The sequence below is a fragment of the Pempheris klunzingeri genome, chromosome 16 (assembly GCF_042242105.1).
Source record: "Pempheris klunzingeri isolate RE-2024b chromosome 16, fPemKlu1.hap1, whole genome shotgun sequence".
NCBI lineage: Eukaryota > Metazoa > Chordata > Actinopteri > Acropomatiformes > Pempheridae > Pempheris > Pempheris klunzingeri.
This window is the reverse complement of record NC_092027.1, coordinates 13,920,735-13,944,261: the sequence shown is the minus strand read 5'-3', so window position 1 is coordinate 13,944,261 and position 23,527 is coordinate 13,920,735. Positions and strand designations below refer to the sequence as shown.

Genomic DNA, 23,527 nt, shown 5'->3' with positions numbered 1-23,527 from the left:
GTAACTTGTTATGTGGTACTGACAATGAATTCCTTGGAATGAGAGGGTGGGGAGTTGCATAGTTTTAAAATACCTTTGGTCAAACAGCAGAGACAAACATCTCAACTGCTTTATTTACAGGACAAGCTGTCTAATTTTCCACTTAACTTTCGTTTTACTCTTCTCTCTACCTGTATGTTTACGAGACTTGTTGACGTGTGTGTGTGTGTGTGTGTGTGTGTGTGTGTGTGTTGACAAACTTACCACTCTCCCTGCTCTCTGGCGCCCCTCTTTGGTCGTCCAGCCGCAGGTCACTTAGCAGATGCTCTAAGATCTTGAGCGGTGTTCCAGACACCACCACATACCTGTAAGACGAAGAATCACGACAGTCTTTCTCAGTAGAGCACCAACTACGAAGACTTCCATCGCTCCATCGCCCCTCCCTCTGTTCCTCCTTATTCTCCTCCACATCGTCGTCATCGATGAAGGGAAAATGGGGAACATCAAACGTACAGATTTCTGAACTGCTACAATCTTCACCATGAGTGCTATCATCATCCTCCCCATCTTCATTATCTATATCCTCCTCTGCCTCGGCAAGCGTAGCTAGCTCGGTGGTCATCTTCATATCTAAACACGTCCGGAGGATCAGCCCTCATCTAAGCGTTGCATACCCAGGAAAGGTACTCTCCTGTGGGGTAAACTGCCTTGCTGTCTGCCCCCGTCAGCTAAGAGCTCCAGAGATTAAAAGCCTCTCTGTGACAGCTTCTACAGTAGTACTTGGAGGGAACTGATTGCTAGTGAAGATGCTGAGCTCTGTACACACACACACACACACACACTTAACCTGCCTGTCACTGACACTCCCTGCATTGTGCCTAAGGTCTTGGCACACACTGGCTTAAATACACACAAATGCAGACAGTGCACAAAGAAAGTGACTTTCAGCAAAAGCACTTATACATACATGAATGCACGCCCACACAAACACGATCCTTAATACATACACTGATTTGTTGGAGGAAATAAACCAGTCTTGGTGTCATCTTTGTTTCCCTTTCAGCTGAAAACAAAAAAGCCATTCTCTTCCTCCTCTCTGTGCCTGAAGCTAAAGGATGTATTATCTTACACACACACATACAAAAACACACACAGTGTTGACAGCATTGCTGATATCTTGCATGTATGTGCAAGAGTGTGCTGTTGCAACTTGAGAGGCCTCAGCAAAAGACTGAAAAAAGAGAGGGAGGATACTATGATTATGTTTTTGTTGCCACTGTTGGTGTGAAAGGCTCTTATTATGTAGGAGGGAGGGACTGACCTCTTGTCGCAATCGTCCTCCCTGGACCCACCCCCTGACGATGTGGGTGAGGGCCGGTCCGATGGCGACGTCACTGATGATGTCACTCTCTGCAACACCAACACGTCCCGTCCTCTCTCCTTCAGACAAACCCTCCCCACAGCCTCCTGAAAGAGAAAAAAAGAGGGAAAAAAAGGACATGTCACAAAGTGAGAAGGACAAAATTACTGGAAGACGATTTAAGTGAGTGAAGACATTGTACAGTCACTGTGTGTGCAGACAGAAAACCCAGTCAGTCCTCATCTGAACTCTACATACCGAGGGACAGAACAAAATGCCTGAGAGTCCAGTGGAGGCCGATCGACACATCAGCTGGGCCGATATTAAGGCCTACTTTAGAATATTACAACATATATTTATGTGTATATGATGTCTGATAAGTAACAAGAATTTACAGAACAGAAATGCCAAAGATGTTTTGGTACAACTGTGTCGCCACGACTTATCTTTTTAATTTTCATCTGTAAAATGTCTTACTCAATACATACCATCTAGGTCTCAGTTCTTTATTGACCAAGTTTAAGGGATCATAATGAAAAATATTTTCATGTAGCATGTTAAAAATTAATATCAGCCAATATATTATTCATTTTGAACTCTAGACTACAGCCTTCATCCTACACATAGGCAAAACACACACTCACTCACCAATCCATAGACACAGATCCTGTTAGCACTATGAAAGGGAAGGATTGCATTTCCTGCCTTCTGAAGAAATTGTGTTGTGTAATAAATAATAATGGGGACAACTAGAAATGTGGGCTGACACTTGAAATGATCCCCAGCTCCAAAAAAATGAACAGTAACTTGATCTGTGACTCCAATACACACACGCACACCTGCAGCAGCACAGCAATGGGAGCAGAGTTCCAGATGGACAAAGGAGCACAATATGAAACAGCCTGAGGAGAGGAGAGAGAAAGGAGGAGAGAAGGAGATCAAAGGCAGAGGACAGGAGCAGGAGGAGAGATAAAGAAGCAACGTCTCTCCTCCAGCTGCTCGCTGCAGTCTCTGTCGCAGCCAGAGGGATTGAGGAGCAATCACAACTGACAGAGCGCTCTCTATAGAGGGCTGTCTTTCTGTTACACTGCTTTTTCCTTTAACACACACACACACACACACACACACATACACAGATACATTATGTACGACTGCACACACAGTTGTGTTTGGTCTTACAGCGACACATAGATGCCACGATTACATAATATCACACTGATGATAGCCGATTTTGTCAGACAGCTAAAGCTTGAAAAAGTCCTAAGGTTCACACAAAGTGCCAACAGTGCAGTAATCAATAACTGTGATAACATTTACAATCTTGATTTCGTGTTAGACCTCACGGAGCCCCGACACAAGGCACTACTAATGCAGTCACAGATAACTCAGCAACATACAAACAGTCAATTGTGTGTCAAGTCAATAAACAGGCCAATGTGAACAAGCAAATACACACATACAAACACACGACATCTCTGTGATCATCTGATGAAAGAAGCTGTCTGATCCTGAGAGACAGCAGGTGGGGTCTGACTGGGGTCAGACAAAACAATATGCCCAAAGTGCTGTGTGTGTGTGTGTGTGTGTGTGTGTGTGTGTGTGTGTGTGTGGACATGCCCTGATGAGTCATACCCATACTTATACAGATGTTCAATGCACTGAGGTCACTGGATCCTCTCCCTCAGGTGTGTTGGTGTGTCACGTTTTATCCTAAAACCATCAGGTGATCAAATAAAATTTAAATTTGATTTAAATTTAATTTAATTTAAATTTTCTATCTTTTTATTCCTATGTATGGGTTCTATGCTGTGCATAGTTGTACAGCCTGTTGAAGCAAAATTGTGATTTTTGAGATTTGCAGCTACATGATGATGATATAACACTTTTCTAATTTATTTCTAACACCTTATAACGATTCATTGTCAGGGCCTTCAGGTAGCTCATTCGTTAAAAATGAAGCAGTCGCCCACTACTGTTGAGGCTCTGGTTTGACTCCTGGTAGCAGAGCCTCTATCTTGGCAGAGCAGTGGAAAACATAAAACTGGAGGCACTCAACGCAGCACAATGTCCTTTTCAGGACTCTGTTTAGTGCGTCTTCAACATCACTAAGATAACTGGAGCTTCTTTTAAGATTCCTCCTGCAGCAACTTAAACTGCAATTTCAAAAATCATTTCAATGTGGATACAGAATGCCACTTCATTATGTAACATGTTGAAATTAAATGTCCTCAAGGATTCGCAGCAAAGAGATGCTTACAGCTGATAAATAAGGCAGTGATGGCTGATTTAAAGAGATCTGACACTGCATACCATTAATTACAATTTGGGCTGGCACCCAGACCGCACCCACTGACCCATATGTGATGTCAAGATACCAAGTTTGGTGGCTTAAGTGGTCTAAAGGGAACATTAGATCACATCATCCCTGAGCCCTTCAAAATATGAACCAGGATACGTTATCAAAAGTCTCCCCCTTAATCTCTTCTGACCTTTCTTGTCTCTCTACACAATTTACTATTTAATAAAGGAAAATGGTCCCAGAAATACTGTGAAAAAAGAAAAGGAGAGAGATTATATAACCAAGTGTACAGTATCTACTGTAAAAACAAAGAAGAGGAAAATGTTGTGCTGTGTCGCTGATACAGAAGCAAACTGTTGATCTTTCCGATAAAACACACTCACTCTTTACACAGATGCCAAGAAAAACAAGTCTGAGCCAAGATTGAAGGGAGGCAGCATTGTAACACACACACACACACACAAGATCAAAAGGCTTCAAATGTAGAACTTTTCCCACTATACATATGAATATGTGCACATACATGCACTCACACACAAACAGTGAAAACAGCTCCTGAGAAAAACATGAATTTAGCCCAAGAAAGAATGCAAACCATGAAAAGGAAAAATAGACAAAATAGACACATGTATGCTGTGGAGAGGAGGATTCAGGAAGTTATGCAACACAGAAAGAGAAAGAACAAGAAGAGAAAGCAAGATGAAAGGCAGGAGACAAGGAGGAGTGTTGGAAAAAGTGAGAAATACAAGAAAGAGAGATTGAGAGAAATAAGTTCTTTAAATCCAGCTGTCACATGGGTTTCATCCAATCTTTTTTAATCAGCTGCAAGGTCAACTAACAAAAACAAAGAGAATCTTGCAAGAATTGATAGATGAGTTTCAATATATTGTTGTTCTTTTGTCTAAGTCAACAATGGCAATATGTCAGACTTTGGTATAATGACAAACAAATAGTGTGCATGATATTGGTAGTTATATAAAAACCCCTGCAGGTTATAGGTCAGGCAGGACATTTCTGGGCAGCAATGGTAGGGAAATTCTGGATGAAAGAAGTGGGCGTAGCTTCTGGGTCTGAAAAGTGAAGCAAATGCCTAAAGGTTCTGCACTCTTTCTAATGAAGGGGGCAACTACCCTGGCTCCAAAAAGAGGTGCGATTGTATGGAGGTGTATAGAAAAATGACCCCAATTCTCACTAGATTTATTACGTCAGTAAAAATTTCCCTAATGACTTTATGGTCTCAGACGCTAGTTTAAAGTCTTCTACAATACAACATGATGTTCTTTTAGTAAGTTATGGTCCAATTTAGAGTAAAATAGAAAATAAAGCAGGGTATGTTTGAGGATGAGGCTCCCTTGTGACTAACCAATCGGAGGTGGGTCATGCCAAAACCTAACCAATCAGATGTGGCTGACCTCACGGAAAGAACATAATTTCTGGTTCTGAAGTAAAGATGGTGACGTCCTAAATGCTAAACTCCAGGTTTCTTAATGGCAGCCCACAAACCAATGGGTGACATCGCGACGGCTATGAGGTCAGTTCTCACGACATTCACTTGTTCTCAGCTAACAGGTGTGTCAGTCCCTTTCCTTCCATTTCTCCCCATCCCTTCCTTCAATTCAAACATCTGTGTTTCCACCTTGCCTCCACCCTTTCCTCCTCACTGTCTCCTCTCTACACTTCTAGAGGCACTTTTTCTGTTTCCTCTCCTCATCATGTTCAAGCCAAGTCTCTCCAAGGCTACAGAGGTTTGAAATTTGGAAGGAAAGGAAGAAAATACAGACATGCACAGCAAGTGCATGCTCTCTGGCCTCTATTTTACCCTTCACACATATACACAAACTGAAAGATTTCAATGTGTGCGCAAGAAACAATTGAAAAAATTATACAAAACATCTTCTGCCTCTTATGAAATCAGGACTTGAGTGACAAAACCTCTTTTGCCCCCTCTCTGTCTCTCTCTTAGTCTGTACGTACACACACACACACACACACACACACACACACACACACACACACACACACACACACACACACACACACACACACACACACACACACACACACACACACACACACACACACACACACACACACACACAATGTCAAACTGTGTAGAGGAAAGGTGGGCCTCATGGAAAGCCAAAAGGAAGCACTCTGTGTTCCCTTCCCATTCCTGTGTGAGCATGTGTATGCGTGTGCAAGTGTGTGTGTGTTGGTGTCTGTGCTGATAGTGACCAAGCCATATCTATGTTGTGATAGCTCCGGGCCTGATTCCTGGAAATAATGGATAAGAATATGAAAACACAATGCTTTTAGGTCGGCAGCGCACACATCTGCAACCCTACATGCACAGAAACACGCACGCACACACACACACACACATACATATAATTTCTACAACTATTAGAAAGTAACACAAGCTGCCAAAAAAGCCTGCCTGAGTGTATGCGTGTGTCACGCATGTATAATCCGTTGTGCAGGCTGACCTCTGGTAAACTCTGATGGCTGAATCAAATGTGAAGTCTGTACAAATGCAAGTCTGAAGTGACTAGAAGGCAGAGATGCACCAAATATATTGTACCGACACATGAGTTATATCACTATGGAAACAGCCCACACTGGGTTGTCAGAGCTTGTCTATCATGGAAAAAAAGGAAACAAAAAATGAAAAAAAATCACCATGACAACCCAGTAAAAGGAGAGCAATCTTTGTGGTGAATCGAGCTGTTTGCTACATTTTGTTTCTGCCACATTTTGCAGCCTGAGCTGGACAACGAGCTGGCTAAAAATTATAATCAAACCTGTTAGACATCTCCTTACATTTGTGATACATTACTGACAGCCACCATTCCTATAAACACATTATAGATCAACATGGGCTTCCTATCTACTTTGAGAAGAGCCCTTTATCAAGCACATAAACTTACAAGAATTGACAAGTTCATTTACTTTGACTCTTTTATTGTAACCTCTGATACACTCAGTGAAATAAAGTGATGCTTGATTTTATATTAAGATAAACAATATGTATCCATACGCGCTAAATAGCTAAGATGAGGAGAATGAAGTAGCGGAAAAATGATTTTCTCTTCAAAGATATTTTAATTTATTTTTGATGTGCAGCTTTTTGTACATCCCTTAGCTGACATGCTTCTGGCAATAACTCTCCTCATCTTCCTGTTCTTGGTCGTACAAATATTTCATTGCTTTCAGCACAGAAGAGCAGCAACACTAATGACCATTCAGTACTTAATTATTGTAAATATATCATAATCCAGCCCTTTTCTTTGCCTCTCCTACCTCTAACATCATGCCATCTTTGCCAATGTTTCCCTCTGAGTTTGAGAAAACATTGTTTTCTCACTCTACAACAGTGTCATAAAATTTCACACACATCTGCCAGCAATTCAGCACAAAATATACATGTTTGTAAAATTCCTGATCTTTTCTAAAGTTCTGTGGATGAGAAAAGTGCTTGGTTCTGTGTGCCTCTGTAACATAATTTGTTGATGGTTCACTTGTATTTTAAAATGGGAAAATACACCACATGAAATAATTCAGTTATTTATTCACTGACCATAATAAATTAGCTGAAAAGATGTTGGTTCACTGATGATCATAGGGTTTAGAAACCTTAAAATACTTCAGGGAAAAGTCTTATTCAAAGATAGTTCATCCTCATGCAATTTATATCACTTTGAGAGGAATTGAAATGATACTTCATGAGCTTTAAGTCAATCTTAAACTGTTTTACTAATTAAAAAGTTCAGTAGGTTCAAGGTTCAGCTTCCTGCTTTAACAACACTACATAAATATTTGTCTGTAGTTTCATACAGTAGTGTTATAAAATACACTATGTTTCTACTTTTGCATATAAGGAATTAAAGTGAAATCCACTTTGGAAATTCCCCACGGCTGGGCTTTGGTCAAACTCACCAAGCTGATGAGATATGCGTTAGATTTCTCACACACACATCATGATGTAGAGTGAAATCAGACTGCATTCGCTTCGCTTCCTGCCCTCAGGTGTACTGTAGAGCGGATTATACAGTACAATGCTTCACTAACACCCCACTCATTATGCGCACACACTGACTCAGCCTGCCACAGCACCAACAGTGCATGAACACACACACACATACAAGCTCCCACACATGATTATAAGCTCTAGCCAACAAACACACACAGACAAGTGAACATAGGCACACAGACAGCACTTGACAGACTGTAAAAGGAGTGTGAGATCACATTGCACTAAGCCATTATTAACACCCACATTAGACGAGCTACAGAGCTGGTGGTTGTTTGATCTACAGTGATCTGAATGAAGTGAAGCTCCGTGCATCTGCAATGATAACTTCAGTTTGCGTGTGTATGTGCATGTTGAAGCGAAGATGTGTCTCCATGTGCTCAGATGATGTTTAAAAGTGAGCCAACATGCTGGAAATGTGTGCATGTGTGTCCCTTTCCTTTAGACTGACAGAAACACAAATCAGATTCAGGTCCTGATGAGGATTTACTCGCATGATCCCTCACCCGAATCCATGAGTAACTCAAACCTAAAGTGTGTATGTGCTTAAAAGTGACGACAATAATGACAACATTTACCACATGATGACGTCCATTACTCTCTACTCATACTAACCATATAGCCACAACTCGCTTGGCAGATTATATGGTGAAAGAGTTCGCAATGAGTTCGCAGAAAAACATAGTTGGACCTATCTGCAATGAAGGCATACTGTATCGTGACTTTAAAATAAAAATGCCATTATCACACTCTCTACTCACCACCTGGTTTCTGTCAGGCAGTCGATAGTTGTGGTTCTGCAGCAGCCGGCAGCCGTCCTTGGCCAACCGCTGAACGGCCTCCAGCCCCAGCCGGCTGGTCAACTCTTCACGGCCGCACACGGTTCCCATACCTCCGCCGCCACCGCCACCGCCGCCGCCGCCACCACCACCGCCATCCCGCAATGCACACACCCCGCCCAGCTGCAACACAGGAGGCATGAACACATATCTCAACCCACAGTCCCAAGACATGGTGGAAACAGTCAAAAGGTTTTTGTGGGATGGAGGTCAAGAAAGTTCAGTGTTTTGGTCCAAGGGAGAACGAGAAGTTTGGGCATAATCCAGAAACAGGCAATGACAAGTTTTTAGTTGCTCCTTTATGTCCATGTGAGGAGAATGAGATGAAATGGTAATCCTAGGTCTCTTTTACTGTCTCGGTCTCCCTCTAATTCTTCCTTGTCTCTTATTCTTTCTATCTATTACAGTCTGTAATTCCCCCTATCTGTTGCACTTCTCTTTGTCTCAGTCTGACTGCTCTGTGTCTGAGGATCTGGCGGAGAAAGAATGAGTGTGTGTGATTAGTAGTATAGTGGGCGGGAGTGTGTGTCTGTGTGGGAAGAGTGTGTGCTGGGGGGTGTGTGTGTGGTGTGTGTCTATCTCCTCCCCTCTATAGTTGGGACTTAGAAATGTGTTGACCACCCCAGCAGCCCAAGTGAAAATATTAATATCAAACAGTGATATCTTACAAGGGGGAAAGAGAATCACAAAGGACACATTTAGACCTACAGACACGGAGAAAAAGAAAGAGAAAGTGACAGAGAATATATATAAAAAGATAATGACTGTGTGTGTGTGTGTGTTTGTGCCACCTAGGGTGCTGCCAGTATGATGGTAATCACCAGTGGTGGGCAGCCTAGACTGTTTATTTTCCTTGGAGGAGGGAGAGAGGGGTATTTCATTTGGCTCCAAGCTAGTTAACCCTTCCTGTGAGCTCAACTATCCCACGGTGCCATGCTCTGGCAGAGGGTAACACACACACACACACACACACACAGCGAACATGATGGCATACTCCCACGCTTCATTTTGTTTACTAGGAAAACATCCCCCCAGTGACAGCTCTTATCTGGTAAAATAGCCACGTACACAGACACACACACACACACATATATTATATCAGAGCCGCAGCCCCCTGTCCCTTGCCGACTTCCTGGTAACCTGTTTTCGGCTTCCTGTCCTAGAACACATAACACACCAAGATAAACCTGTCTTGTCTCTGTGTGTTTTTATTGCGTGGGTGTCTCCGTCTATATCCTTTTCTCTCCCACTGTGCACTTACTTATTCTTTGATCTCTTGTGTTTGAGATCTATCACAAGCTAAAACCTTCGGTAGGCTGAAGTTTAACTGAAACTAAATTAGACTCCAGTTCACTTAAGTTGCTGTGGTGTTGAATTACCAAAATATTTCCAGTGTGTGGCTCATTGTCCTCCTTCTTATAGTGTCAAATAAACTAATGTGGTCATGTGACCACCACAATGTGCAGTGGTTGCCAAACCCTCAAAAGGATTGCAGGATGAATCTTATGGCCTATGTCCACCAAATCAGGCTGTCATGACCGATGTAGCTCACTCATGGGCCATGCGTGGCTCTTTTCTCCCCTCTGCAATCTTTACATGCCAGGTCTATATCCACTTCAGCAGCTCGTCTCTGAAGTGTGAAATTCAATTGTAAATGTATATAAATGCCTCCGTTTATTGCCGATTGGCATAACATGTATTTTAATTAAGCATTTAATTAGATACTGACTTGTCTCAACACGTAGTGATGGAGGGAGAAAGAAAGGGAGGGAACAAGGCTGTGTTAGCTTGTAAAATATCCCGTCTGTCTACTCCCTCTGTCTGTGATCACAAATACTGTGTTTTAATGCAGCTGAACTCAAGATTTGGTCGTCCTCATTTACAAATGTTCTGTTTCATACTCAAACTCATCAGACGACAGAAATAGAACATTTTGTAAAAGAGGACAACCAATTATGAAATTTGGTTTTTTAGGATAGGATAGGATAGGATTAGGTCATTCCCAAGGTTCTTGGAAAACAACAAAAAACATTTAAGCTTTTTTTAAACTTTTGTTTTCCTGAAAAAGACAGTGTCACCACTTAAGGGCTCTAAAATTATCCAAATGCTATAATATGAAGCCATTTCTTTGTATTAAAAAGGATCATAAGTCTGTGAACCACTGATCTAAAGTACTGTATGTATAATTGTGTTTAAAAGTTGTTTTTTCCTGTTCTCTCTTCATCTCTGGTGTAATCTGAGAATGAATAATTGATGGAGAAAAAGAGGTTTCCACTGTAGATGGGACCAGAGAGCAAACAGGCCTCCCTCTGCAATCTGTTTTGACCCCTTTTTCTACATTCAGCCACCTCATGGAGGAACATACAGTACATGCACACACATGCACCCAACTTGCACTCAGTGCCCTTTACAAGAAAGCAAGGTAGTCAGAATAAGCAATTGATGATCTGTTATTATGGATGCCCAAAACCAATCTATGTTGGAGAAGATCAGGTCACATTGTCATTGGCCAGTATTGGTCATATTCAGCTTGCTGCAATTCTTGCCCTTTGTTTATTACAATCTGCTTACGACATCTGTCAAAATGCTTTACCATGGCACCCAGCTTTTTAATCTAATTATACTCTTGTCAGTGAATGTTGAATCAACAGCCGTTTGCATGTATTTCAGCAACATTTCATAGGTGTAACACATCCATAAAAACCTACTGCTGCTTAAAAAATGCTGCATACAAAAGTTGCCCAAATCTTCCTGCCTTAACGATTCCAGACTCTCATCACTCTCTTCACTGACATTATACAAAATGATAAGCTTTATTAAATACAAGCTTAATTTTGTTGTTGAATATTTCTGTGCTAAATTGGATTGGCTTTACTAATTCTATTGTAGGCTTACTTTAAGCTGAGTGTGCACTGCCCAGATTACCCAGGAAAAAATAAATATTGGATTTGGACTCTATTGGCAGATAGTAAAAATTAATTGAAAGATGAAGATAGGGAGTAAAATAATACATCATGATGGGGATATTCCTATTGTATACAGTAAGCAGAAGTGTGTGTGTGTGAAGCATATTACCGGGCTGCTCTCTTCACTGGGTGTGCGAGGCTCCTGTTGGCTCGTCTCCGTCGTCTCAGAGTCCTGCTCTGATACTGAAACCAACCACAACAAAGTTATTAATGTAATGTAACATGTTCATTATGTAACCATGTCTTTGTCACTCTGTTTTCTCGCAATGCAGTTGGAAAAAACAAACACACCAGGAGAACTTCTCCGTTAAGTGCTCAGACTCAATACTTACAAGCTTTCCGAGTCTTTCGGGCGAGAGCTGCTGCCAACTCACTTTGTACCTGTTCAGGAAAAGGTGTTAAGTCAAGCATACTGTGATGAGGCAGATGATACTGTGCATACCAATTTTCAGACACACAAACACATACGGACCGTAGAAGTGAGCCTCTCAAGAGCTTTCATCTGGAGAATCTCACTGCAGATGTCCCTGTTGCCTTCAGAGTCCTCCTCTGACCTTGAATATACACAAACACACAAACGGTAAAGAGCTTTACTTGTAACTGACAGGTGCATTATTCTGATCAAACACTCTCCAGGGATAAAAGTTTCCAGCAGAGCTTCAGTCCTCTCTACGCTGCCCCCTGGTACACCTACATAAGAACTACAATCTACACACACACACACACACGCATTTACCTCTCGGCTGGATGTTCTTCCCTGTGGATCCTAACTTTTTTTTTTAAATAACTCTGTATTTAAATTCATTCAAGTGGATAGAAGCCACTTTTCTATTTTTGCCATTTGTATGAAGAAATCTTGACATTACATCCAAACGAAAGAGATCTAACAGTGGCTTCCTGATGGTTGCACACTAGTTGGCTCAGAGACTAAACCTGTCTGATCTGATCTCATAATGAGCTGAAAGAGGACAAGGAGGACAGAGATAAAGTTTGACCATTGTTGTTGTAGTATCTGGTTCTGCTCAATATATGAGGCTTTGCTTTTTTATTTTCAAATCTAATATTTTTGTGTTTTTGAATCAGATAAAACAAACAATTTAAAAACATCAGTTAGGGGCTCAGGAAGTTCAGATGGGCATTTTTTACAATTTTCTGACTTTTCATAGACTAAACCATTGATTGAAAATATAACTAACTGATCTAACACTGCAGCCCTACAAGTATAAAATAAACATACAGCAGATAAGTATATGTTCTGTGTGAATATTTTATAGTCGGCAGAGACATGTCTGCCTCATATAATTTCCATCCCATCTGTCTTTCTAGTTCTTCACTGCTGACGTCTTTGTATCGAGCATCGCTCTGTGCTCCCTCCTTTGCTCTTTCATGTGGTTTCATTTAAAATAGCTCCCAGACACACCCTTCTATTGATGTTAGTGGGGCTGTGTGTGTGTGTGTGTGTGTGTGTCTGTACATATGTGCAGAACGTATATAGTTGTGTGACTCTTGTTGAGGATTTTTTGCGAGCCTGAGAGCATCTGTGAATACATCCATGTATAACTAGTGTGTGTGTGTGTGTGTGTGTATTTGTTATATAAACAGGTGGTTGGTTTGGGGTAAACTCTGTATTATTCCCACAGCAATAATACAAGGTTGTTGAGTTTGTCTTCAGCAGCGAAAGACTGCACCCGAGGGCCCCTCATCTAATATGTTCTCTGACAAAACCACTGTTTGGATTGGTCTCCCACACTGCCTCACCCCCGCACAAGACAGCACAAGACACACACACCTTCTCAAGCATGCGCACACACAAAGACCAATTTGCTTACAATTTGGATTTTATCAACAGATCCCAGTGGCGCTAGTAATAGTTGGGAAGGAAAGAAGATGTAGTACTGTGTGACTGTGTTTATCTGTGCGTGTGTGTGTGCACTGTAATCTGATAAGGGAATGATAGATGCTGAAGCAGGAGGGAAGTGATAACATGTAGCCTCCAGCCTGACACTTCAGCTATCGGCTCTGACACAGATACAAAGAGAGAGAAAGCGGCAGGTAAACCAATAGATGCCTTAAAAGTGTGAAAATACCATATTTTTACTGTTGCAATAAAAGCAGTTTGGTGGCTGTGCTTTCCTTTCAGTACTTATGGTCAAAATGCTTGGCCTCCACTCTCCTTTAAATACAATAACCAGTACTCAAACTTCTGACTGAGCTGGATGAACAATGGGAAATTATCAAGTTGTCACTGCAATTGAATGCCAGGGATTTTTAGCTGTTATTGTTCATTCGCGGATTGTGAAATGTACAAGGTCTATTATAAGTAATCATGCTAAATTTATTCTCATCAGAGTCATTAAATCTTTTCAGCCAGCGTTCATTTGGTAATTTAGTGACTCACCATGAGCCCGAACGCACCAAAGATGGAAGAGAGGCACAGTGGGAGGTTTGTCACCAATCATTAAGCAGCATGGAGCAGTATTGATCGAGGATTAACATGACTGGTGCTTGCAACGCCTCCCTGTTCATACCAGGAAAAATAGAATATGCCGCAAGATATAGTCATGTTCTGTGATTTACCAGAACAGATCCTCATCAAAAGCTTAGCAATTGTTATCGTGAACAATGTCAATCTAATTTGAAGATTCCTAATACATAGTTTAAATCCAGCTAATGCATGTGCACATCGGTCGTGATCTGACTACTGCTAATCTAACACAGACATAAAAGCTTGCACAGATTTGTGGAGGAGGAGAATCTAATCTCTGTAAAAAACAGTGATTGTTTGGTAAGCCAAAATGTTCCTTCTGCATTCTGGGCCTGTCTGGCTTTTTGCCCCTTTTGGACCAGAGCACCATGCAAAGCAAGCAAGTGCTCTCTCCTCCCAAGCTGATGTGTCATATTTCAGCTCCGTGCAGTTCTGGTCCTCCTGCACATTGATATGAAGAGAACACTGTATTTCAAAGGCAAGAAAACTGGCAACTTAATTGCTATTGACTGACGCCACCTTGTGCTACTCCAAACAATATGTATACGGTTAATGTACCGTATACAATATACAGTATAATGTGGGAACAAAGACAGGGCCTGTGGGGAGTACACAGATTTGTGCATCTAATTGTTGTATTTTGAGATTTTTCCTCAATTTTTGGTACTATCACAGAGTGAAATATTGATAATTATATACTCAATGTATGTTATATAGGCAGTGGACAAAAGATAATCTAATATAAACAATATAATATTACCAAGTACAAAATACCTAATATTTAGTTTAAGGCACCAAGGGGGACAAATATCAAAGTATTCTTGACATAATCTAGACATAGCTTTAAATATAAAATGCTGCAGGGCTACTGGATTACACTATACTGTGTAGGTGTTCATGTTACCGTGCCCCTCTCTTGTGTTAAGTGCCTATATGGAAGATAGTTAACTGTGCATTCATATCGAAACATTCACTTTTCCATGATAAATTCGCGCTCTGACAAAGCTGAACTGGACATGGACTAAACTTTAAATGAACAAATGTACTGACCTCTGCTGCAGGGGCAGTGTGCAGGATATCTTTTCAGAGTTAAACTTTAATGGACTGTCCTTACACAGCTCTTCTTAAAAGCACTATATATGCAAGTTTTGCCCTTACTGTAATGTCAGGCAAAGTGGAGGAGAGAAAATGAGACGGAAATACTTTCATGCCAATAAAGCTCATTAAATTGAAACTGAAGTGAATTCAAATACAGCGAGAGAGAGAGAGCGAGAGAGAGACGTGTTTTTGTGTAATGTTAATATTTGACTGACTTAGACTTAGTTAAGAGACTTAGTTAAAGATTCCTTCAAGGCACTATGATGTGTGAAGCTCGATTTTGATATGAGATTCTTGTTAAGTGTATTCCACAAAATTCTTTCCATTGCAGTGAGCAATAAACAATACACTAATTAACTTCAATGACCACAATGTGCCTGGTAGCAAATATTACTTTTCAGAGACAGCAATCCTTTGAGACACGCTGGCAGTGTTGACACAAACTGAATAATGACACACGCTAAGAAATATCTTCCTCACACGATGCCAAAGAGATAACCCACTTAATTAATAGCCTGTTGTTTTATGCTTCACTAAAGTCGAAGTGGCATAACCATCAGCTAATGTCTTCTTATCAGGTATCAAGTTATCAGTATCAATTTAATGCTTGCCTCATTAGATTAAACTACTGCAAGAGATAGAGAGCCATAATCCACGAGGGGCATGAGTAATAGTTACACCTGGCTGCGTTTATAATCTTGCTGCAGTACCTTCAAAAACAACGAATTTCTCCTATTAGAATTTCTGCTGTTTTTTTTTTTTTAATGCAATGAGAACTAGACTTGCAAGCAAGTATGGTAGGGTCCAATCACTCTGACACAGCCATCAGCATAGGGCTTTAACCGGTGGTTTAACACACGTTTGTACGCTGGAGCAGGGTAGCCTACTAGTAACTGTATCTCCTTTTACAATTTCAACAAAAACAACAATCAGCATTAACTAGTGGATCAGTGTATTAGCCAGTGGAGATACATGAGGTGTTTTCCCTCACAGCTACAAGTATTCCCCTTTACAACAATAGGAGAGAGAGACACAAAGAGTGAGGGTGGGTGCGAGACGGCGAGGGAGAGAGGATGCCTGCAGAGAGACGGTGCGACAGTCAGAGAGACACAGACAGCAGCAGGCTCAAAGTGACAGAGAGTGAGAATGCTGACTGCATAATGTCATCCATGTCTAATCTGCAAAAGAAAAACAACTGCACTTTTTAAGGTACAGTTTTAAGAAAAAGACCGAAATCCCTTCACATGTGTGAGAACACATGAAAAACAAAAAACAAAAAAAAACAACAAAAAAAAAAAAAGATAAATATGCAGACCCCTTTGTTGTGTAAATTGTGGTCGGTTTTTCAGCTTCCTGCTGTCACACCAGAGGACTAGAAACATGCTAAAATGGTGTTGAAACCTAAAATGTCAATCGTCGCCCTCTTCTCCACCCATTCCTCTGCACCCTGCAAACCTGTGGAGACGCTGTGGTGGAGTGCCTCTAAGTATACATGTCATCCACTATAATATATATATAAAGTAACTGATGGAGAACATAGGATTATGCACAGTATAATACATGAGATTTATATTAGTAAGTGTGACATTCAATTCCCCTTGCTGCCATGCTCTCTCCCTGATATCTGTAAATGCACCCTTTGAAGCTGACACACAGATGAATGTGTTGACGTGCGCTCTTGTTCCTTCACTCGCCATATATACTCCATTTTTCTTTTGGTAACCCTCCCTACCCGCCTCACTCTCTCTCTTTCTCTGAGTGACAGATTGAGTTCAGTAGCAGCATCAGCAGGAATCCCACAGACAGGAGCAGCAAAGCAGGGAAGTGTGTGTCAGTGGCCATCTCACGTATGCGAATGATCACATCATGTGTCAGTTTTTGTGTACGAGTGTATGTCTTCTACGGATTTGAAGGTGTGTGCGCCTGCACATCAACATGTCTCTCACATAAGCAGATTGAAGATTTATAACACTGAATGGTGATTAGGTTTCTAGCTGTGATTTGAGGAACATCTTGGAGAGTGTGTGTATGTGTGAGTGTATATTGTGTTGCAAAACTGTAAAGTACTTGCAAGGGTGCACTTCCACCAAATCAAACACAATCACTTGTCACTTTTCATAGTAAATCATCAGACAGACAGAATGACCTCAATCTTAAATCTAACAGGGAACACTGTCACTTCAACTTTGATATTTTACCAGAGCAATGAGCTTCGACTTCAGGTCAGTGGAGATCATCCAGTGCATTACAACTCAGATGTATTCACCATCAACTATGGTAAGGGCATGTTGGTCCTTATGACAGGACCCAGTGAGAGCAGTGGAAAGTGTCAGATAAATATGATTACTAATATGCATTCGCAACCATTAGTGGTGTCACTTTTTATTTGGAACTCATACTACCATTCAGACTTGGGAAAATATCCAATATTCATTCACTCATATGCATTCATCTTTCTGACTTTGAAATTCAGAGCTTATTCATAAACTACCCAGCATTGCATGTTGATCTTTATTAAACATAAAATGGAGGAAACGACACATTCTTAGTTTTTGAAAAAGTGAAAGCTCTGCCATCCATCGCAGCATAACTAGCAGTCAGATTTTTATAGACACTTACGGGATGTTGGCCCCGCTGCCAGAGCGAAACTGGACATATGGGGCGAGTTGTAGGAGGAGCCTGACAGCCTCTGGCCACTCCCCCTCATTGGAGCGAAAATCACAGGAGGCTGAGTCACACTCCTCAAAGCTGAATTGGTAGTAAGAGTTGGAGTCTGAAAACACCACCCGCTGGTCCACTGGAGACAGAACAGACACGTAAATAAACACGTCAAAGAAAATGCAAGATGTAGCTTATTCTCCTGTCGTGTTCAGGGTTTTTCTATTTTACCTTTATTATCTTAAACTTACCAAGTTGTACTAAGTATAGTGTAAAAATTGCAATATATATATTCATGTTCATTACATGACATTTTTAATGACAGCATTGCCCCAGTTCAGCATTTCTTTCTAGTTTGCCAAAATGGGCATGTTCAGGCTACCACTGTCAAGCCTTAGTTAAAGTAATAAATAACTTAATTAAAATGTTTTTCACTGATCATTACTATATACAGACAATATTTTGGGGGGTAAATATACACTGTTTTAGTGGGTAATTACAGGGTGTATCAAGGAAATCTCTCAAGTTGTAGTTCTTTGAAAATAACCATAAAGAAGAAATGATTTATGTGTATATAAGACATGCTGATGACACCCAATTAAACAGCCATTTAAAAAGGTAAAATGTAGTTTGCATGCAGGTGAAAACTTGCTGCTAAAGATATGACTTGTGTACTAAAATGGCAGCCTGAAACATTACTTAAAAAGGGTACATTGGTGATTTATACACGTTGTTGCAGTGACATGGTGGCGACAACAATTAAACCTGGATAAACTCTTTGTACCAGTTATGGTGGATTAGACAGAGTGATGAACTACACCTGAGCTAATGTCCAAAAGCAGGCAGCCTAAAGAGGATCAGGTTTGCTCATTCTTTAGAGAAACATTAGCTGCCTTTGAACATTACATGACACATCCAATGCATACTGAGTAGTTTAATCACAAAATAGTGTAAATAATACAACACAGTTTCGTCGGCCTTATTGAAAATAGAAATATGAATCACATCCACACATTATAGGTGCAGTGATAGTAGATTCACAGTTTTTCCAGAAGGTTTAATGTGTGCTAAAATCTTAGTTGTTAACATAGTTTTTGGTAAATAATGAAAGATCTTTGGGAGTATTCGTGGGGGAGGGGGCTTAGATACACAGAGCCGCAGTGTCACTTCACCTCGTGGAGAGTTAAACAGGTCAATGAAGCAGTGAATTCATCCCTCTATTCTGTTAGAAATTACCTGGTGAACTGGTTCATTGTTTGTCTCTTCACAGATGTGCATATTGTTGCTAATGTCGCTGGGAGGTTACTATAAATTTTAAAGAACAGCAAAACCTCCAGGCAATTAGTAAGCGCGTGTGTGTGTGTGTGCGTGTTTACCAGACAGCAGGACTCCCAGCTCCAGCAGCACCTGCCAGACACGCACAGCAGTAGTCCGACAGCGCACGTACACACACTGCTCACACAGCCACTGCACCAGCTCCACGCCCACATAGCTACGCCTGTTAAAACACACACACGCACATTTTCAGCACACAAGTACAGCCAAACAGTGTTATGATGCACATGCACATACTCACACTTCTGTCCTCGGCTCGTCTTTTTTTTTTTTATCAATATCCATTGATTATTCATTAGTTCTATGTAGGCCTTTTCCTCTGAAACACTGAATGCTTTCCTCTTGGATAAACTCCCTGTGTGTGTGTGTGTGTGTGTGTGTGTGTGTGTGTGTGTGTGTGTGTTTGCATGGGTGCATGTACAACGATGGTTAAGAGTATCTATTTATATTTCTGTCCAGATGTTCATGTGGTTTTTGCATGCTTCTGTTTGTATTGTATGTAGTGTATATTGCTTGTATTCCCCAGCCCTCATGTGCTCTGCTATATAATGTCTACGTCACACTTTGCTCGTCTTACTGCATAAACAACTTGACAAGCCAATCGGAATGGGGTTCAACAATGACTGGTGAGTCAGTGTATATGCTTCACCAGACACAGATCGATTCAGCCCTGCACACAGACACAGAGACAAGTGTACCGTATGATTCTGGCCAGGTGTATCTTGTCTTTAGCAGGGTATGGTCCATGAGAGAGGAAGGCATTCCTCACAGTCCGACCTGCACATGGAAAACTCTGAGAACAAGACTGACACACACACACACACACACACACACACACACACACAACCATATCAAAATTAATTTCAGCACTTAAAATAATTTGTCAATTTTTACAAACAAAATCTTATCTCAACATTGTTTTGGGCTTGGGCATTAGACTGCAGCGAGCTAGCATGGCTACATGCAGTTGTCATTGAACGGCTCACAAGGACAGCTCGATTTCTTCCCTCTTGAGGAAAGAAACATTGACTGTGTGTACACGTTCTGCAATAATCCTGCTATTGACACTATGGTAAATAAGAGTGTATTTCAATTAAGCTGTTTACATGGTCTGTTTATACCGTTCCATTCATATTCACGTTAACATGCTACAGAGCAGAGATGGCTTGATTGCTGATGAGGCTCCATTCACATTATGGAGCCTCACCTTGTCCGGGTGGCCCCCCATTTTGTTTGCGTCTCATGCTCACGCAACGAGGACACACATGCAACCACAAAACCACATGGCTGACACAAACCACATTTATCCTCATGGTGTTATGCGATTCCTGCATGCTGACATTGAAATTGTTTTAAGAAGGAAATGCATTCAACATTTCATTAGCCTGCAAGGCTACACACACTGCTTTAGTGAAAACCATTGAACATAAACATAAATGTTTTTGTTTTCAAGAGAAACTCAACATTTGAGGTATGTTAAGGTACTGGTTAGTTATGGTCCAAATCAAAGCATTGCAGTCTATTTGCATTAAAGTATTTGACAGACACAATTTTAATTTCAGTTGTGTGTCTTGGGCTAAAAGGTGGTTTCGGTCCTCAAAGCAGAATTACTGATCATCACTGAGGCAATAAGGTGGTGTCATTAGTGCCCTTGAAACAAAGAATCTGGACTTAATCAGGCTCACACAGCCAGCCCTCAAGTAAATCTTTACACACTGTGGACAGCTGAGCCTTGATTGACATTTTCATCCATTATAGGTGTTGCCAATATAAGAAAATTACTTGACAGGCGATTGGATCAAGTTTTGACTATAACAAATGATTTACAACTTGCTGAAACATGTTTTGCTTCAGACTTTGCTTCAAATGTCACATTAACTAGTGTTTACCATATGGGGTTTTGAGGAAAACAGACCATGCAGTCACATTATCATGTTTCATTTTGAAGTAGCTCATCACAAAGTTCGGCAGTCAAGACATGGAAGTCCACACTAACCTAAAGTTCCTCTGGAAGCACCACTCATTGTCACCAACAGTTTATTGATTTGTCCAGTTTTCAGGCACCAGGTTCTATAAATTCTTGGTATTTTCCAGACTAATAAAAAAACTGAGGTTGGGAGATTTAAGTTTACAGCTTCTTTTTGCATGCTACTCCCTGCTTAGGTGCAGGGGGGGCAAGTGCAAGGTTGTTTTTTTTACCAGCATCATGCTGCTTTAGGTACCACATCAATGTTAGGCATAGCCACTTCCAAAGAGGTGAGATATAAAAGAAAATTTAATGAAATACAAGTAATAAAAATTACAGCAGTGCTGAGGGATGAAAAACCAAGCAAACACAAAGATTTTTTTGGCACAGGGGTAACAGCAGTGCGCATAAATAAGTAGAAGCTGAGCGTCAGATGTTTACTTATTTCATTTTTTCAACTTTTTATTTCTTTAGCTAATGTTCTCAGTGTTCAAAGAAAAACTATACTCACATGAGATATTTAAGCCCTAAAGCCTTTTCAGAATGCAGAACTGAAATATTTGCAAAACCACATTATAGTGATGCATGACAAATTAAGACTCTCTCTGGTGTGTGTGTGTGTGTGTGTGTGTGTGTGTGTGTGTGTGTGTGTGTGTGTGTGTGTGTGTGTGTGTGTGTGTGTGTGTGTGAGATCGGTGAAACTAGCTTAGAAAAAGCCCAGGGTAAAACTTAGCACTGATGTCATCTGTATTGGTGTTAAACAAGCACACTTTCACTTCTTATCAAAACTAAAAGGGTGACATCACCTGCAAATGTGTGTGTGTGAGTGTGTGCACTTACTTACCTTGTGTACTGTAGGTCCCGCGCTCGGTCCGGGGATAGTGTCAGGTGATTGCTGTTGAAACAAAATACACACAAACATCAGAGCCAACACACAATGACACACACAGTAAATACACTGAACAAACTCTGCGATGAGGTAGACCAGTTTAACCATTCCAAAAACATTAGTCAGCAGTAACAAGAGTTACTCATATACACACTTTCTGGTGATATTGAGTGCTTTAAACTTGATGTAACCATTCATTTTTACTTACAAGGTGTTTGAGTGAATACGTTTCGCCATTAAACCTCTTAGGTTAGATAATCATCAAACACTCATCAATACAAAGCCAGTACAATAGTAAATAATGAAGACATTTATTAGTCAGTCCAACTTTCACAATAAAACAGTAACCCTTTGATAAATCTCTTCATGGTTATTAACATCAGGCCATTATGTTGTAGCCTTTGCCCTGGGTGTATCCACTCCATCTCCACTTCCTCTATCAGGAAGTAAACTCTTAATCTTTATGGATTACTAAGGTGCCCGAGGAGCGAGATCACAGCATCAACACTGGGGTGACACACTGGTCATAAAAAAGATTAAAAATGATAGTAAGTGTTAGATCAAGTAGAGCGGAAACAGCACAACATGCAGACATCTGTTTTTGTATCTCACTGTGATGTAATTAGTAACACCACATCTTGATTGCTCTGCAGCTGAATTAAAAGCTTCTACCAAATGTTCAAAGATAATAGTTCTAAACTGGTTTTATGAGTCTTAAATATAATCATAGACCATTCTTCTCAAATACAAAAATAATGTAAAATGGCAGCATTAATTATGAAGGTTTTCACTAATTGCTATTAACTATACTAATATGTCCTGTGCTGGGCCATACTATAATATTGAGTACTGAATCACACATTACATTCTTTTAGCTGTAACAGCTTAAAACATTTGAATTGGTGCAACAGAATTTTCTACTGCTAATATATGGCTAATATCTAATACTCATTACATAAAAACATTTTATTTACATTACGGTATATCTAAAAAGGCATATCTAAAAAGCTTAATTGGGGAAAGCTTTACAGCGCCAATGAAAGTATTCATGTCCCTGAAACATTTGTGATTTATTATTTTACAACACTGAATCACAGTGGTTTGAGGAGGCGTTTTGACAGTGATTAACGGATAAAGACTTTTAGATGTCAAAGTGAACAACTTCTACAAATACAGCTAAATTACATAAACGTAAAGCACAGAAGGTTTGCATAAATGTTTGTCGTCTTTACACTGACACACCTAAATTATCACTGGTGTAGCAAAGCTGTTTTTAGCTGAATGGAGATCACTGGTGTGTAATCAAGGCGTGACAAGTGATTTTAGGTTAAATGGACCTGCATCTGCATCTAGTCTTTTTCTTGGCTAAAACCAAGACAATGGAAATTAAGCCTGTTTTCCCAGCCACAGGCACATTACTGATAGCAGGACGTCTTTGTTCTATTCAAGTGTCCTACGAAGTCTTGCCAGTGTAACAGTGATCCTGTATGCACAATACCAGAACCCTGAAACTGAAGCAGCTAAATGAAATTCAGCCATCATTAATTTTATCATTCACACCCATGTCAAAAGGCCTATTCCTACTGTCTTTGAACATTTATTTCAGAGGCAGTAATCATAATA

At 40.5% G+C, this 23,527-nt stretch overlaps 1 protein-coding gene across 1 annotated transcript in view; it reads right to left on the bottom strand.

The window, feature by feature from the left end:
* Positions 1-23,527, bottom strand: part of rapgef5a (Rap guanine nucleotide exchange factor (GEF) 5a) — a 48,317-nt gene that overhangs the window by 12,468 nt on the left and 12,322 nt on the right. The window contains exons 2-11 of the mRNA XM_070846253.1: positions 21,860-21,910; positions 19,748-19,854; positions 19,091-19,212; positions 17,676-17,853; positions 11,946-12,027; positions 11,806-11,854; positions 11,583-11,656; positions 8,430-8,630; positions 1,301-1,446; positions 244-344 (exon numbers count right to left, since the gene is read on the bottom strand). Of these exons, the coding sequence (XP_070702354.1) occupies positions 244-344; positions 1,301-1,446; positions 8,430-8,630; positions 11,583-11,656; positions 11,806-11,854; positions 11,946-12,027; positions 17,676-17,853; positions 19,091-19,212; positions 19,748-19,854; positions 21,860-21,910 (1,111 nt within the window). The remainder of the gene's footprint in view (positions 1-243; positions 345-1,300; positions 1,447-8,429; positions 8,631-11,582; positions 11,657-11,805; positions 11,855-11,945; positions 12,028-17,675; positions 17,854-19,090; positions 19,213-19,747; positions 19,855-21,859; positions 21,911-23,527) is intronic.